This window comes from Opisthorchis viverrini, assembly GCF_000715545.1.
Source record: "Opisthorchis viverrini unplaced genomic scaffold opera_v5_365, whole genome shotgun sequence".
Classification (NCBI taxonomy): Eukaryota; Metazoa; Platyhelminthes; class Trematoda; order Opisthorchiida; family Opisthorchiidae; genus Opisthorchis; species Opisthorchis viverrini.
This window is the reverse complement of record NW_008752028.1, coordinates 477669-493516: the sequence shown is the minus strand read 5'-3', so window position 1 is coordinate 493516 and position 15848 is coordinate 477669. Positions and strand designations below refer to the sequence as shown.

The 15848-nt window shown below is 46.0% G+C and overlaps 1 protein-coding gene across 1 annotated transcript in view; it reads right to left on the bottom strand.

Moving 5' to 3' along the window:
• T265_15158 (hypothetical protein) overlaps positions 1-15848 on the bottom strand; it is a gene marked incomplete at both ends in the record, with an annotated part of 51357 nt that overhangs the window by 3588 nt on the left and 31921 nt on the right. Inside the window, 7 exons of the mRNA XM_009176842.1 lie at positions 3550-4119; positions 5697-6146; positions 6331-6498; positions 9265-9448; positions 11095-11575; positions 11934-12220; positions 14305-14398. Coding sequence (XP_009175106.1) covers positions 3550-4119; positions 5697-6146; positions 6331-6498; positions 9265-9448; positions 11095-11575; positions 11934-12220; positions 14305-14398 — 2234 coding nt within the window. The remainder of the gene's footprint in view (positions 1-3549; positions 4120-5696; positions 6147-6330; positions 6499-9264; positions 9449-11094; positions 11576-11933; positions 12221-14304; positions 14399-15848) is intronic.

Genomic DNA, 15848 nt, shown 5'->3' with positions numbered 1-15848 from the left:
GTACTAAACAGAAGTTCCCGTGACCCAACCGTCTTTCTAAGAAAGTCGTCATGAGAAAACAAGTGCATGGTTATTCGATTTGTACAAAATGTCGGTTATAGATGAGAAGGAAAATTAGTTTAAAAAAGTCGCGGGGAGCTCAGACTAACACGGATAGAAATGGACAAATGAAAAAGTTACTGTGCGGCCAATCGGGGGAAATGGACCAGTAAAAGCCAACATCAGCACATGATAAAGGTAACGCGCGAAACCAGAAACAAAATAAGTGAGGCAAAAAGATCAACACAAGTCGGCATTCGAGAAAATTACTGTTATTAGCAGCCTTGTGTTGAGCAGCAGATCAAAAGACAGATATACAGAAAGATTAAGAATAAATTATGGTACACGATGTGACGAAAGAACGAACCGTATGGTGACAAGCCCCACTTCACTGAGCAGAAACGAGGAAAAATGTACAAAAGACTGACCTACAGGATCCTATCAGGCGACTGCGATTGCGAAATTGAGACAAACGGGTGCAGGTCGAAAGCAAGTGGCACGAAAATTCACGAACCAAATGAGTGGCGAAGCAACTGAAGTAGGCTTTGGACTTTCATCTGAAAATACGGAGTAGCAACATTTAACAGAACAATTAATTTAACTGCTACACGTGACCCGGAGGAAACGGGTGAGTGAGATACCATCAGAGCTGCCAGAAGTACATGAAAATAGTGAGAAATAGAAATGTCCCGAAACGAGGAATTTAGATCGCAAGCTCTCCATCAGATGAAAAAAAACATGGGGATGGCTAGCAGTAATGGTTGGTTTATTTACACGTCTCTAAATAATGGCAAGACTATTGCAGCTGCTACTGTCCCGTAGTGGTTTCCTTCGCAACAAAAAGCATCACTTACGTCTCCCGTCTTCCGTTCCTTCCCACTAGAATTGTGAGGTGCTGGTTTGAAGTAAGAAACTACAAGTGTTGGCTGATTCTGCAGGTACAACAGAGTCACACTTTCGGAGACTTAATTAAAGCAACCCACCTACTACGACCGCTGAGTAGCACTCGCTTAGTCTTAATGGACAGTTCACACAGCTGCTTTTGTTGATGGAACTATCAAACATCGTGACAAAACAAAAAACTACAGCAATGTATGGTTAGAATTCACAGTTGGGGCTTGTGCACGAGTTAAGTGTTTGATAACAGGAGATGTCAGCGAACCCAACACAGTTCCAGAATCTGGTGTTAAGTGACCCTCTGCCAACACCTGACCACTACTGGTGTATGTGCGTTGGCCCGGGTACCAAATATATCGGGTGGTGGTCTCGCAGCCCCGCTTCAGCCATTACCCTCAAAAAAAAAAAGAAAGCGTTCAGCTTAGCACCCTTCCGGCGCCTAGCTGCCATGCCACCCGAAGGAAGCACGAGGGCTTGGATACTGCCAGGTTGCCTGAGCCTAGGCAGGGGAAGTCGAGAGGCGGAGGTCGGATTCGAACCACGGAACTTCCGGTCAGTAAATTCGCGCTCTAACCACTTGGGCCATCTCGCCATTACCCTCAGGAGAAAATAATATCGATTGCTTAGTACGTGCTCATAGAATCCTTCCGCTAAAGGTGATAAGAAAAGCGGACCGTGACTAAAAACAAGTCTATAATAGCAATGATAATATTTTTAATTAAGGAAACTACCTACAAGGTTGCTGAAGACTCTTCGACAGTCCACGACCGGTTTCACCCTTGGGCTCAAGTAGAACACAACGTTGACGGAAACTCGGGGACTACTCGCACCTGATGATCCCCAAGAAAGGCGAAATCGGTTATGGGCTTTCGAAGGGTTTTCTGCAACCTTGTGAGTGGTTTCGTTTATGAAAATATACTGTGATGTCTCTAATATCGTACCAACTGAAACATGAGGCGGGTTTTGTGAAGCACATTCAGTTGAAGAACATCATAAACGAGAGATTCAGTTGAGTTTCCCGTGAAAAATAAACTTCTTTACAAATGTGTGTATTTGTCGAAATGATAATAGTGTTTGTGCGATTACTCAGTATGGTTTAGATTTCATTCAACGGCAGGCAGAGGTCGGGTTCAAACCATGGACCTTCAGGTCGTTACATTCGCACTCTAACCACTTGAGCCATCTCGGCCCATTCATTTGAATCCACGTCGGGTTTCCAAGATAAGTTTACACGTATAGCCTTTAGACCTTTGGTAAACTATTAACATCGACTGTGTGCGCCTAACTTATGCTACGGTTAGGGGTGATGTTTATTCGTTAGCTGCTGAGGAGTTCCACGAAGACTGTTACCACCGAAAACCCATTCTAGGGCCACACAAAACCATCATTGAATCGACTCGGTCTGACTCACTGCTAAGTTCGAGGAAGTCGCAATAAAGTGACAGAAAGTAAGAAACTTGAAAAGCGACTTTCCCGTCAAGTCAGACAGTGCGAAAATCAAGGAAGAAATACACATGGGACGCGCAGTTGCTACGCGATACGCATTTCCCCCATACAAAATGAATCACCTGAGTGACCAAGTGGTAGTTGAGGCTGACAAAATAAAGTGGATATAGAAATTCGGGGTTGCGTCATCATACAATAATGCAGCCGCGACAAGTTCTAGGTGCAGTACATATGGCATCAAACGAAACCAGAACACAGAATCCGGGGAATAATGACTTGAGACGTACTGTAACGGAGCACGGAAGTGTAGGAATCTGAGTGCACATGACCAATAGAAACGACGCTGTGTTTTGCTGACGTCACTTAATGCTTGATACATATATCGCATGCCAGACAAACAAGCGTCAAACCTCACAGGAGAGAGAGCTTACTCCATGCTTCAGCTTAGGCTTATCACCCAGGTTGCTGAGCGTTTTCTTCGCGTAACATTGAAAGAATTCACAAAGTCGACCGACAGCAAAGCACAATTTTGCGGAACTCGAGTATCCAGAATCCTCAACAGCGCCGCCATTAAGCTGTGCAATGAGGCACGAACCGTATGCTTCAGTATATTGCTTCATGTGGTCCTTTGGACTACCCAATTTCGTTCGTGTCTCCTATGGCTTCTCAAATCTTGAAAGAATTGACCAACAGGCGGACTACACTCATATCGTAGCATGTTAGCTAAATACCGACTATGCTTTTATTGTGACAGCTACTGCCACGACCCAAGGACCGATTAGTTTAGACTGTTATTCAACTGAGTGAGGTGAACTGATGGCCCAGTGGTAGGTAACGCGTATGACAAATGTATATAGCCAGGTCGCACAGTCCTTCTATGGAAAGGTATACTGTCTGACAGTGTTCGTATCTGTGAGCCTGACGAACAAATATACCAAACAAGACGCATAATTTATCCACGCAACGAAGTTTTGGGAAGATTTGGTAAAAACACTGCGACCGTCACACATTCGACCCAATTATCAACAAAATATCCAATCAGCTATTGGGGGGGGGGGGCGGTACATGGAACGACCGTTTTCGGGCAAAGTATAGTGACAAAAGGATCAACGGAAACCAGTGTTGACGGACTCACTATTCAAGGGCGGCTAGTGAGACTAAAACCACAGGCGGCTGTTGAGATCCTAGGCGGAGGCGGAGGGGGCTGGTGATTGGCCACACGCTGATTCATGTTACCGACTGACGGCGCCTGAGATTGGGTAGCGCCGGGAATAACACCGCGTCGGTCGAACAAACTCGTATTGCGGGGCGGAACTGCGACACAACAGCTACTGCTACTGCTGCTTTTCGAACTGTCTTGACCTACCATCTCCGGCTGCATTCGATTCCAGTTGGTGCTATCAGGCTGTTGTGTTGTGTGAGTTACGGCCTTGGAGCGATTCCCTTCAGAAGTGGAGCTCGAAGCCGTAGACGAAGCAGCCACGTCTTTGGCAGTGGAGAGTGACTGGGCTAGTGAACAAGTCGGTGTGGCATAGGAGGTCAGAGGACGAGTTAGGTTTGATGGGACTTGGGAGTGAGGAATGTGGCGTACCAGAGGTGTGGTGGAATCTACCGCTTGGGAGGTATGTAGGAAATTGATTGGATCAATGTTTTTTGAAACGGGGATCTCGTGTGATGGTTTACCACGGCTGAAGTGGTTCAGCTCACTATCGCTGCTTGAGGAGGAATCAGAGTAGCCTGCAAGAGAGTAAGTTATGTGTGCTAAAGGATAGAACGGCGTGGTCTCGTAACAATAAGAAGGACCATTCTGGTGATTGTACATCGCATTACCATACAGCAAGCGCGTTTATTGAACTGAAAGGGTCGTGTAACTTGTCGCGTTGCACTTAGCCAACCTAGCGCCCATTGGTTGAAAGTTTGGCGATCAAACCTGTAACATTGCACCGGAATGAACTGCATAGTATGGCGCGTTACCGACACGGATTAAGAAAGCAGGCACCTGTCTTACAAGGCCATAGACCGAAACCCTCGGTATTTAGTGGAACGACACCAGGAAGTGCAAAAACAGACACTAAGTACACGGATTTTCTCGATAACCAATAACTCTCCTGTGTGAATCATTTAGTACCATGCTTTCAACCTAAAACGTGGCCTTCAAGCGCACAGGATGTACGAAAACTATCAGTGTTTTTGAAGTGGTGGATGGGTTTGGTAGGAACACCGAGTAAGGAATGATGAAGTAGGAGGGATACGCTGGTTAGGACAAGTATTTTGGATGCCAGAGGACCGTCTACTTCGTAGAGTCCCAGTCCCGTACTGAGCGGAGGTGATCGAGAGATGGACGGTCGATAAACCAGAAACGAATTATGAAAACACTAAGTATTAGACTAAGTCGGGTTGACAACTGCCGCCTTTTTGGATAGGGACCTTGGGACTCAACTTACCGGTGGTTATTGAGCCTGATAGACATCGCTCAACCATTAAATCAGTGGCGCTACTGTATCAAGGCCTCCCAGATTCATTAAAATAACTATACCGATTTCATACAAACTAACTGACTATACCGTCATCAATGTTTGGCTATATCCCCTCCGATCTCCGATTCTCCGGTGATCGAAAATGTAGCAGCTGGAGACAAAATATACTTGGTTTATAGCTCTTAAAGTGAAACCGAGATGAAAACTGAAAAATCACGGTTTTTCATGTGAACTCTGGTTCCCCGCACAGGATAACCAATGCGTCCAGCAATCAACTGGGGTCACGCAATTGTGAAGTAGCGTGACATCAGTGATATGGTGTCTGGCGAGGTTAAACTGTGACGATCTACGGCATGATACACCAGTAATCGAGACACCAGAATCTTATGTGCTGAGCCAAGGAAAGTTAAACCAAATGAAATTGATGGAATTAGCGATCAATATGGTAATGTTGTTACTCGAATTGTAAGCATACACATATGGGGCATTAGAGCTTTGAATTGAATGGCAATGTGACGTAGTTTTCTGGAAGATTTTGTTGTCCTTTCGTAGCAGTTAGTGTCACATGAGTGGTGTGTTAAACAACGGTTACGCATTGGGTAAACAAGTACCTGTTCATAAAATTGAGGCATCAGGATTAGCGAAGGACTATCAACCAGAGGATCTGTCAGTGGAAGGTGCAGGACGAGAAGGCTGATGTGTTCAACCCATCCGTGTATGTACGAACCGGGACACCGGCAATGTTTATCCTTGCTACTTTGAACAACAACGGCTACGTACAAACGCGCAAGAAAGTGACACTGTGAACAAAGGCTCAACTGGACCGACCTGGCATACTGTTCCTCATATTTCCGGGGTTCTTGTTGCCGTTCGCCTGACTGTTGCTTGGCCGTAAACACCGATGAGTCGTCGACTTGGGTATAGCGGCCGCAGCAGCGGCATCCTGACCGTCAGCAATCAACTGACGGATAGGGGCGGTCAGTGGCTGGTGATAATGGGCGGAAGGTACGCTGCTGTACTGACTGCTACCACCACATTCGACCATCCCCAAGGCGCCACCATTAGCGACGCCTGGAGGCAGGTGTGGTATCGCAGTTGAAGTCGGAAGGAAGTCGGAATTGGGCATCGTCAATCCGACGGAGTGATCTGGCATTGGAGTATTACTGGTGTTGGTGCTCGGACCGACGGTCAGATTTGTGCTCGTCGTGTTCTGACCCCATGTCGGCGCCGGTAATGCACCTACTTCGCTCACACTATCCACCTCCTCCAAACTAAGGCAGGACATGTCTGAAAGAGGGGAAAACAGAGGAAAGCAATTGTGAACTGACTGTACAAATGGTCCATAGAACTAAGAACGGTAGCACGAATAAGCAGCTGTGGAAACAACACTGCACTAGTAAACTTGCACGCTGGCTAATACATCCGTGGTCATCAAAACTGGCCAGAATAACTGAGGTGATATAAAACTTACGTCCTGCAATGGTGGGGAAAACGTAGTAGCATTGTTCGGAGAATTTAGTTTTGTTGACAGTGTGTCGGATGTAGCCAGATTTGAGTAAACTGGATGCGTACTTGCGGGCACTGCGTCGATCCGTAAAACCATCCAGATGACGGTAAAGCCAGTCGACCAGATCAGAACCTGTGCAACAAGAACAAACGTGGAATAACTGGCCTATGTGCTACGAAATAAGGAAACTGAAAATAGAAAGCAGCATGACTTTGGGGAATTCTGGACGTCACATTCCTTGACCTGGATAGCCCAGTGAAGTCTTTCGAGTTCGAGTACGTGCTGGGACCGATATATGTCGGCTACCGAGATCCTGTTAGTCCGGGAACAAGACCGAAAGTATGCTCTTTGAATCACCACCATTCGATTACTGACCCCTGCTTGTGTTGGACTGCACAAAAGACGAATCGGGCAACTTAGCCAATTATTGGTAGATCTGGTTCGTTCATTGGTTGCTGGTCGGGCGCCCCTTGATTTACTCGCTGAGCTTGGCAACCAGATCGCAAACGTTTCTCGAAATGAGGAAATATTACAGGTTCGGAGAACATGGCGTTTCGAGGTGTAAGTGGGACAAACATTAATCAAATATTCCCTTTTGCACACTAATTTGGTTTCGGCGGGACTCAACTGAATCCAGTTGAATGTCTCGTTTATGATTGTCTTCTACGACCTAATGTGCTGCACAAGGCTGCCTCATATTTCAGTTAATGCAATTTTCGAGATATCGCTATACAATATCCAGACGCATGACGCTACTCATAAGGTTGCTGAAGACTCGTCGACAGCCAACAGACGGTTTCATCCTTCTTGGGGTTCGTCGGATGGGGCGATCCCCGAGTTTCCGTCAACTTCATGTTCTCCTTGAAACCAAACTAGACGGGATCCCCAATCCTTGTCTTCTCCGACCTAATGTGCTGCACAAGGCTGCCTCATATTTCAGTTAATGCAATTTTCGAGATATCGCTATACAATATCCAGACGCATGACGCTACTCATAAGGTTGCTGAAGACTCGTCGACAGCCAACAGACGGTTTCATCCTTCTTGGGGTTCGTCGGATGGGGCGATCCCCGAGTTTCCGTCAACTTCATGTTCTCCTTGAAACCAAACTAGACGGGATCCCCAATCCTCTCATTTGCACAACAGATCAATTTTCAAACGAACTCAAATGAATCCAGCTGAATCTCTCGTTCATGCTGATTGACGGAAACTCAAGTACCGTGTCTACCTGACCAGCCTCAAGAACAGCGAAGCCAGTAGTGGGCTGTCGAAGAGTTTGCAGATAGACTGGATATGATAAGGAGATACTTTTTGGTTGAGTAATTAAATCAATCCAGCAGGTGGCAACGAGACACACAATCAAGTCTAAAATACCAACTTTGAAAGATATACTCTCTGAGTACAAGTCAATCGGCGAAAAATTGCAGGAAACAAGAAGCAGAGATGTAGTTACCATTTTCTAGCCATGTACCTTAAAAGAACACATAACTACAAGTGAGTTAGGACCAAACGGCCGAAGTAACCCAGTGAAATCTCTCGCAAGGTGGGACAAGTGGATTAGTTGGAATAGCGTTGTTCTGCATGTGACAGTGAGTGTACCCGACACGCTGGTTCGGCCTGATGGGAATGTGAAGTCAGTGATAAAGAGGTGGGCCGAGGGTTTCTGAAGAAACTACAGCAAATGCGACAGATGGGCTGGCGACGAGTTGTAGCTTACACTGACATACTGTAAATCGGTGCACCTTATTTGACGGAAAACGATCGGCCAAGTAACGACCAAAGGGTTGCCCATCAACCATTACGAAAAGGCCCACATGTAGTTGCATTAGTCAGTCAGAAAAGAGCGACCTGTGTGTATGGACAGGAACATCATTTTGTTATTACTACTAGCTACAAGTGTTTTACGTGTTGTTTTGAAACATGGGCTCCTTAAAAACGCAATAAAAACGAGAAAAAACTACCATTGTGTTCATTTCATGGACTGTGCATGTCAATAACTTGAGACTTTACCCTGATGAGTAGATAGGCTACTTCGACGTCCAGCGAGAAACAGTGAGAAGACAACCAAACGAATGTCATGGGCTCGAAAAATACATCGAATTTAACGTCTGAGCTAGCTACCACTGACACATCAGCGACATGGCTCAAGTGGTTAGAGCGCGAGTTTACTGACCGGAAGGTCAGTGGTTCGAACCTGATTTCTGCCTCTCGACTTTCCCTGTCTAGGCTTGGGCAACCTGGCAACATCCAAGCCCCCATGCAGCCTTCGAGTGGCATGGCAGTTAGGCATCGAAAGGGTGTTACAGCTGAACGATCGGCCTATTGAAAGGATGTGCTTACTTGAAAACACTGTATATTGACAAGGATTGTTGTCTTGTAGGTGGATCTCGACTAGAAACAAACAACTCGCGTTGTGGCGGGCTGCATGAGGATTACTGACAGACTACCAGCAATCCGCTTGACTTACAACAGCTTCACACTGTTGTGTGTATGCAAGGTGCAAATGAAGAGCGCATAATCATTCCGAATGTGAACCTCAACATCAATATCAAAATAAATTTGGACGACGTGGAAAAGGAAGCGTCGAGGAGTTTATGTAAGTGCTTGTTCTACCTAGTTAAGAAAGTCAAACACTGTGTTACGAGTAGGTGAAGTTGCAAGAACTTATGGACTGGCTCTCCACTTCGATAACAATTAGTGTTACAACCGTCTTACGCAACAAAGCATACTGCACAAAAATCCAGAAACTGGATCAACTAGTGTTTCATCCGATCAATGATCGGAGTGTGGAATACTGGAAAGCCCCCTTGCCACGGGGTGATCGTTGTGATCGAGCAGGCTAGGGACAGGCGGAAAGAATTGAGAAACGGAGTACGCGCGAGTACACACGCACACCTACCGATAAATGCATTAGGCACAGTCAACTTTAACCAGATGCGATCACGGATGTCAAGGCCAGAATCAGGTTGAATCAACGCTCCAATCACCGTGGCTGGATCAGTGTTTACGGTCAGTGGAATGGGTTCGGAGTAGCGTTCAATCTCAGGCAAAGAACTAGAAGCGGTGACCACGCTTGGAGTAACCTGAACGGGATTGGAAGTGAAAAAATAATGAAGTCATATAGAACAGAGTCGTTGGAAACTAATTACGCTGAAAGCCGATTCCATAATAGGAGTGTGAACATAATGTGTTTGGCACCAGCGACGCAAGGATCACAAGGTTGAAATGTCATCATCATTGAGGGGGGGGGGGTTCAAACATTTCTGGGAACGGCTAAAATGCAAGGATGCTATTGGGAATGTAGCTGCACGAGATCTATCAAGGTACCCAGACGGGTGTGAGTACTGGAAATGTCATATTGAGGGGGGGGGCATCCAAACATTTCTGGGAACGGCTAAAATGCAAGGATGCTATTGGGAATGTAGCTGCACGAGATCTATCAAGGTACCCAGACGGGTGTGAGTATTGATTAGCCCTTAGTGACCGGACGGCATAACCTCCAACTAATAACCGGGTGGCGGGCTCTAATCACCCTAGAGATTCGTGAGAAGCGCAGCGCTCGAGGGTCCCAACAAGGATGAAACAGCTATGCAATGCTTCTCGCTTTTCAACAGAGACTGACTTCATAGCAACAATAAATGTACTGAAATTCCAAAATTTCCTCACATTAACATTCATCTTTAACTGACTTTATCCGCTACGCTCCTAAGCCTGATAAGCTTTGGTAACAACCAAGTCATTTATGGTTGAACGAAAAGTATTCTTCGAGAAAGTCTATCTATTGGCATTCGAAGCATAATTTATCGAGTGCCACCAGCTAGTTCATCAGGTAAGCTGGTTCCCCGCCTTCCTCAGCACTACTGACTAGATACTTCGGAAAAACTAAAACAAGGCTTCGTGGACACCAGCAGTCGAAATTTGAGAACTTTGATAAGGCTGCAGCTTGCGGTGTGCGGGCTTATAGCAGCACAGGGTTCATCGCAAACTCCAATGTTAACAGAACAGCTGATGGTGCTTCGGCACCATAGATGTAAGTTAGTTTTTATCAACTTCGACTAGGCCACTAGAAACGAGGCGACTGTTGTGGGAAACGGATTTAACAATCGGATAGATCGGATCAGCTGAGAACAGCTCAGGTTTCACCTGACACTATCCTGCGCCGCTTGACAAATGCAAGCCCTACGATTAACGGTCCCTGTAGGCATAAGGAAGCTAGTAATCTAGTCAAGAAAGTCTATCTAACACAAGAACAAGCAAGGGGAAGGAAACCTGTGCCGCGCCATCTTTTCTATGCGTGATATTACGAGCCAATGTTTGCGGCACAGTTTATTTCTGTCGTGCCGGACTACATGTTCAGGGTGCATGTTGGTTTGCAATGACCAGCGACCGACCGTACAAGGTGAGTGTGTAACGTGAGCAAATATCATTTAGTACAGCGATTGTCAATCAAGGAACATGACCCCTCGGGAGGTGTATGGGAAGGTATGGGAAGCAACGGGGTTCACAATCACAAACCTCTGCACCCGTTACGCCTTAGTTTTGATGCGAACGATATAACAATTTTCCACGAGCGTTCAAACGAATATCAGTAGTCACTTTATATTGAAAAGGGAAGCACACAGGGCCACACGGAAACACCAAATGCACGTGAGGTACGTTGGGCGATAAAGATGTCAAGTCTAGCCCCACAACAGTACGGGAATAATATAGTAGGGATGCCGGCACAAACCTGTTGCGGATATCCTGGAGGAATCATCGAACTCGGTAGGGGATACATTGGATTATGCTGAAGTTGCAACTGCGGATGGGGTGGTTGCTGTAGCAAGTGTTCGTTTTTTGACTGCTGTTGCTGCTGCTGCTGTGAAGCCAACAAAATGGCCATGTTGTACGCGGCAGCGCTTGTACCCATTGGCATTGAAGTTTGCCCGGACGTCAGCGTCCCCATGCTCATACCTGGTGTGAGACCATCGGCACCGGACGGACTCAAGGTCGAACTGGATTCTCCACCAGAAGAGGCGCCATTCAACAGTAGTTGTGGATCGTTTTCACCGCGGCGCTGTTGATGTTGTTGCTCCGCTGCTGTCATCGCGTTGGTGTGTAACACCCAGGCACGTGGATCGATCGGACGCACAGGTTCCTGTCGAGGAACGGTGAAGTAGCCAGGGCATGGATTTGGATCCCAGCACTTGGCCACAACCAGTGTGATTGGGCTGGAAATAAGAAGGATGGAAAACATGACGGAGATACCAATCAGTTATCCGTATTCGTGAACGGAACAAGCACCCTAAATCAGTCATACCAGCATGCGTTTCAAGCACTTGGCACCAGCAAGCATCCGAAAAAATTTCGACTGCATTTCTAACCATTCGGAACCCGTCGGTGAAACCCGATTTCCCAGGTTGAACCCGCATGCGTCCACATAAATTTCAATTGGCCATCATCGGTGAATTAATCTGAGCGGTTGATGCCGCGCCTTTGGTACACGACGAAGCTAAAAGCTCTACAAAGCCGTCTAGAATCCTGTATAATCTACCACAGTTTCAATGAGGCATAAAAACGACTACTTACCCGGGGCGTTGCACCTGCTCGCGTAACGTCCGAACCGCATCATCATTGCTCATCTCCTCAAAACTGATTCCGTTCACTTCCAGTATCATATCACCGGGTTCAATGCGGCCATCTTGAGCGACAGCACCTCCCTTCATTATCGAACCCACATAAATGCCTCCATCACCGGCTTTGTTCGACTGGCCGACAATACTGATGCCCAAGAAATTAACGGTGTCCATGTTGAGTGTGACGGCCACGATGTTTAAAGACATGGTCGAGTCAGTGATGCTGCTGAAAGAGGAAGCCTGGGAAAGAACAAAATAAGAGGTTATATTAAGAAGTTTTTTTAAATTATGAAGTCAAAACACAGCAAAGTGGAACAGTTTGTTGTAACCCAACGTTTTTGGTTGCCGTAGACGACCTTTCTCAAGGATTGTCAAAACACTGCGTGCTGGCTTTATAATTGAAAGAAAAATAAGAGGTTATTGGAAATGTTTGCAATGAATGAAGTTTGTTTACGCCCAGGAAGAATGAGGGCAAGATTCCGTGTTGTGCGTAAACAAGCACGTGTCCAAATAAATAACGGGGCGTAGCGGGGAAAAAGTAATTCACCAATTCATTAGCACCATTAGCCTAGGTGCAGCTAACAGGCAAGGGGGTGATTCACGCGAATTAGCCATGCGAGGGCGAAGCTAATTACAAGCAACGAGTCTGACCTCGGAGAGGGAACAACAGCTTAATGAACTCGTTTCGTTAGAACAATTAGTAAGCACAAAAAGACACAGGGTGAAAGCTGGTGGATGTGGAACAAGGACGCCTCAGATGACCTATACTGTTAATCCTATTTCACATGGAACTAGTCGGATCGTCACAGTGGCATATGAAGTCCTCTTTCAAGGGGATTCTGGAACATTCAGGCGACGGCTAGCATGACACTGGGGAACGATTCCGTACCGGTGGAGAGCTTGGCAGACTAGCTTATGGTTGCTGATCAGCTGGCAGCTTGGAAATTGGCTTCAAAACGTTTGCAATTGCAAGCTTGGCGAATAGATTAAATGACACCTGGTCAACGGCCAATAAACCCCGTATTTAAATATGTTGCTAGTTTTAGGTTGAAGACCCGAAATGTCCTCCGGGAAAAAAATCATCGACAATGCGAAACGACAACGCGGTTTAGTGCATGTTTCCTGCATTTGGTAAGGAAGTCCCTAAATTTACATTCATCGAACCCTGGAGGGTCGTAAAACCCCGGTGTTCAAGGCGTCACTGGAGAGGATCTTGCCAATCTAGAGTATGTAGACAATATTTTTCTCATCTTCGAAGACGAAGATAAAGCACAAGCGCTTTGAAATCAATTGGCTACCAAAATACCATCTTTTGACTACAAGGTGCAAAGGTATACTACAGAATGCCCAGTCTCTGAACATACCCTTCAGAATTCAAGGGGGGAGCACTGGGCGTTGTAAAAAGTTTTACATACCTCGGAATCTGCGTCGTATTTAACGGACCCAAATCATGTTTGTTAATTCGCGTCACTTGTGACATCAAAAAAGCTTGTCGTCTCAGTGTATCAGATTACAGTAAGGGCTACGTTTTGAGATGAAGCCTTCGCTAGGCTGAGTAGAGCCTTCCATCCGTCTAACCTACATCATTTGGACGCTCCAACAGGACCAACTGACCCGTTAATGGTCGATGAATGACCAACAATACACAGTGCTCCCATCCCGAATCAAAGAACGGACTTGGTTCAGTGGGACTTGTGTACATCCAACAACCACTCGTATTTCGGTGATCACTTGGTATCAGCTACCTATGGTGCGCCCAGAGATCAGCTGAATTTGGAAAATGTTGTCGTTACACATGCTTTACGTACGGTATGATTGCATACAGGTTTAGACTTGGTTTGACATTGTGGTGGTAGAAGACTCCAACTAACCCGATACCTAGCAGGTATTTCGCTGGCCAGCCCGGAAAGAACAGAACGACTGAGTTCTGAATGTAACTAACCAGATACGGGCACTGGGTCGGCCCAACCTGATAAAACCGGATAACCTACCAGTCCCCGTATGATTCAACCTAATGCAGAATAAGTTGTAATGTTCATCGGGTCCGTTGAAAAACAAGATTTTTTTTCCTTGGAATATGGAAGACGAAAGCAAGCCACGTTGAGAAGTATTTTCACAAACAGCAATATTATTGAGAGGAGACATCCGAAAAGGGCCGAAAAGGGTCAAAAATCGTGCTAATCAAAAGGGCAACCAAAACGAAAACCTTTCTGGATTCGTTGGAATTCCTGAGCCAGCCTACAAACTGATTCAGGCGGACAAGTAGAAAAGGATGCATGCATGCATACGTAGGTTGTCCGGATTCACTGAAAACCACAACTTACGCGGCTGATGGGGGGTGGCCGTCGACGTTTGCGACGCTGACGGACTCGGCCGTAACGACGAGAGGACAGTGTGGTTCCCGTCACTGAGGAAAATCTGGAATCGAAATAAGAAAAAGTGATCAAAACCGGCACGAAGAGATGGACTGAACAACCTGACAGAGATGAAAAGACAACGGTAGGTTAGAAAACGCGGAATCTATGGTTTCTGAGCCTAAACCGAATTTGTTCTACAGTTCATGTTCCGAAGAAAACAGGTACAGTCTATAGTGACAGAGACAAAAACTTTTCCGAGGGCGTCCGTGAGAAGTTCGAACCCGAGTGATCGGAATGGCAGTGCACGAACTCATCTAGCAAAAAATTCAGGTAAAAGATCGGAGGAAGCACCACTACTCATTCTAATGAGACTATAGTCTTTTTCAAAGTAGCTCTCAAAAAATTCCAAAGTTTGAACGTACCGATTGAAAAGTAGATCCCTCCGGAAATCATCGAATCTATTAACTAGAACTAGGGGCGAGATGGTTCAGGTGATTAGAACGTGAGTTTACTGGTCGAAAGGTCCGTGGGTCGAACTCGATCTCTGGCCTCTCGACTCCCTCCGTCCAGGCTTGGGCAACCTGGCAGTATCTTAGCCCTCTTGCAGCCTTCGGGTGGCATGGCAGTTAGGCACCGAAGGGGTGCTACAGCTGAACGATTTATTTTTTATTCACTAACTAAAGTAGCAAAAACAGCATTTGAGATGTGGAGGTACCGTAGCTGGTATGTTCAGCAGCGTCATTGCTATTCCTAGGTGTATACGACAATTCCCAACCATTTTCTTTACGGTCCTACAGAATTTGATAGCGAGTCTCTACCCTCTCCTTTCACCATTAGCAACATATTTCGACCTTTTGGTGACACTCAAACATTACTATATATTGGACCTTGAGAAATATTGGAGACAAGTAGAACTTTTGGCTAGGATAAAGCTTTTCTATGGGGACCGTTGACAGAGTGGACCTCAAATGGTCGCTCCAGAGGGGGGGGGGAATGGTGCAAAGCGTGTTCGTAAATTCGAATATTTCATCCCAACACTACGGATAATGATAGAGGGAACTCTCAGTGTGGACAAATTTACCCTAGTAGTTGCAACCAGGATGGCGGAAGTTGGTGGGGGATAGTTTGAATATTGTGGACTAAAAAAGCGACATTATTAAGCGGAGTCACTTTGAAAGGTTTTCACCACTAATAGGTGTGTGCACAACAAATTGCTGTCTAAGTATGTAGGCTCTGCAGAAAAAAAGTTACATATAAATGCCTCTTAAACTTGCTGACCCTACTAGGTTTCCAATGTACCAGTCATCATCATCATCGACAGCATGACATCAGTGTTCAACGCCGATGCTTCACTGCCGTACAACCATGACTTATTTGAAAGCCTTATTGTGAAGAAAAGAATAAAGGTGGATGGGGAAGGGACTTAGTGCTAGCTTAACACAATCATTCCGAGGTGCCTACACCTCCAGACATTCATTCAGGCAATCTGGACAGAAACTGACAACAAGAAC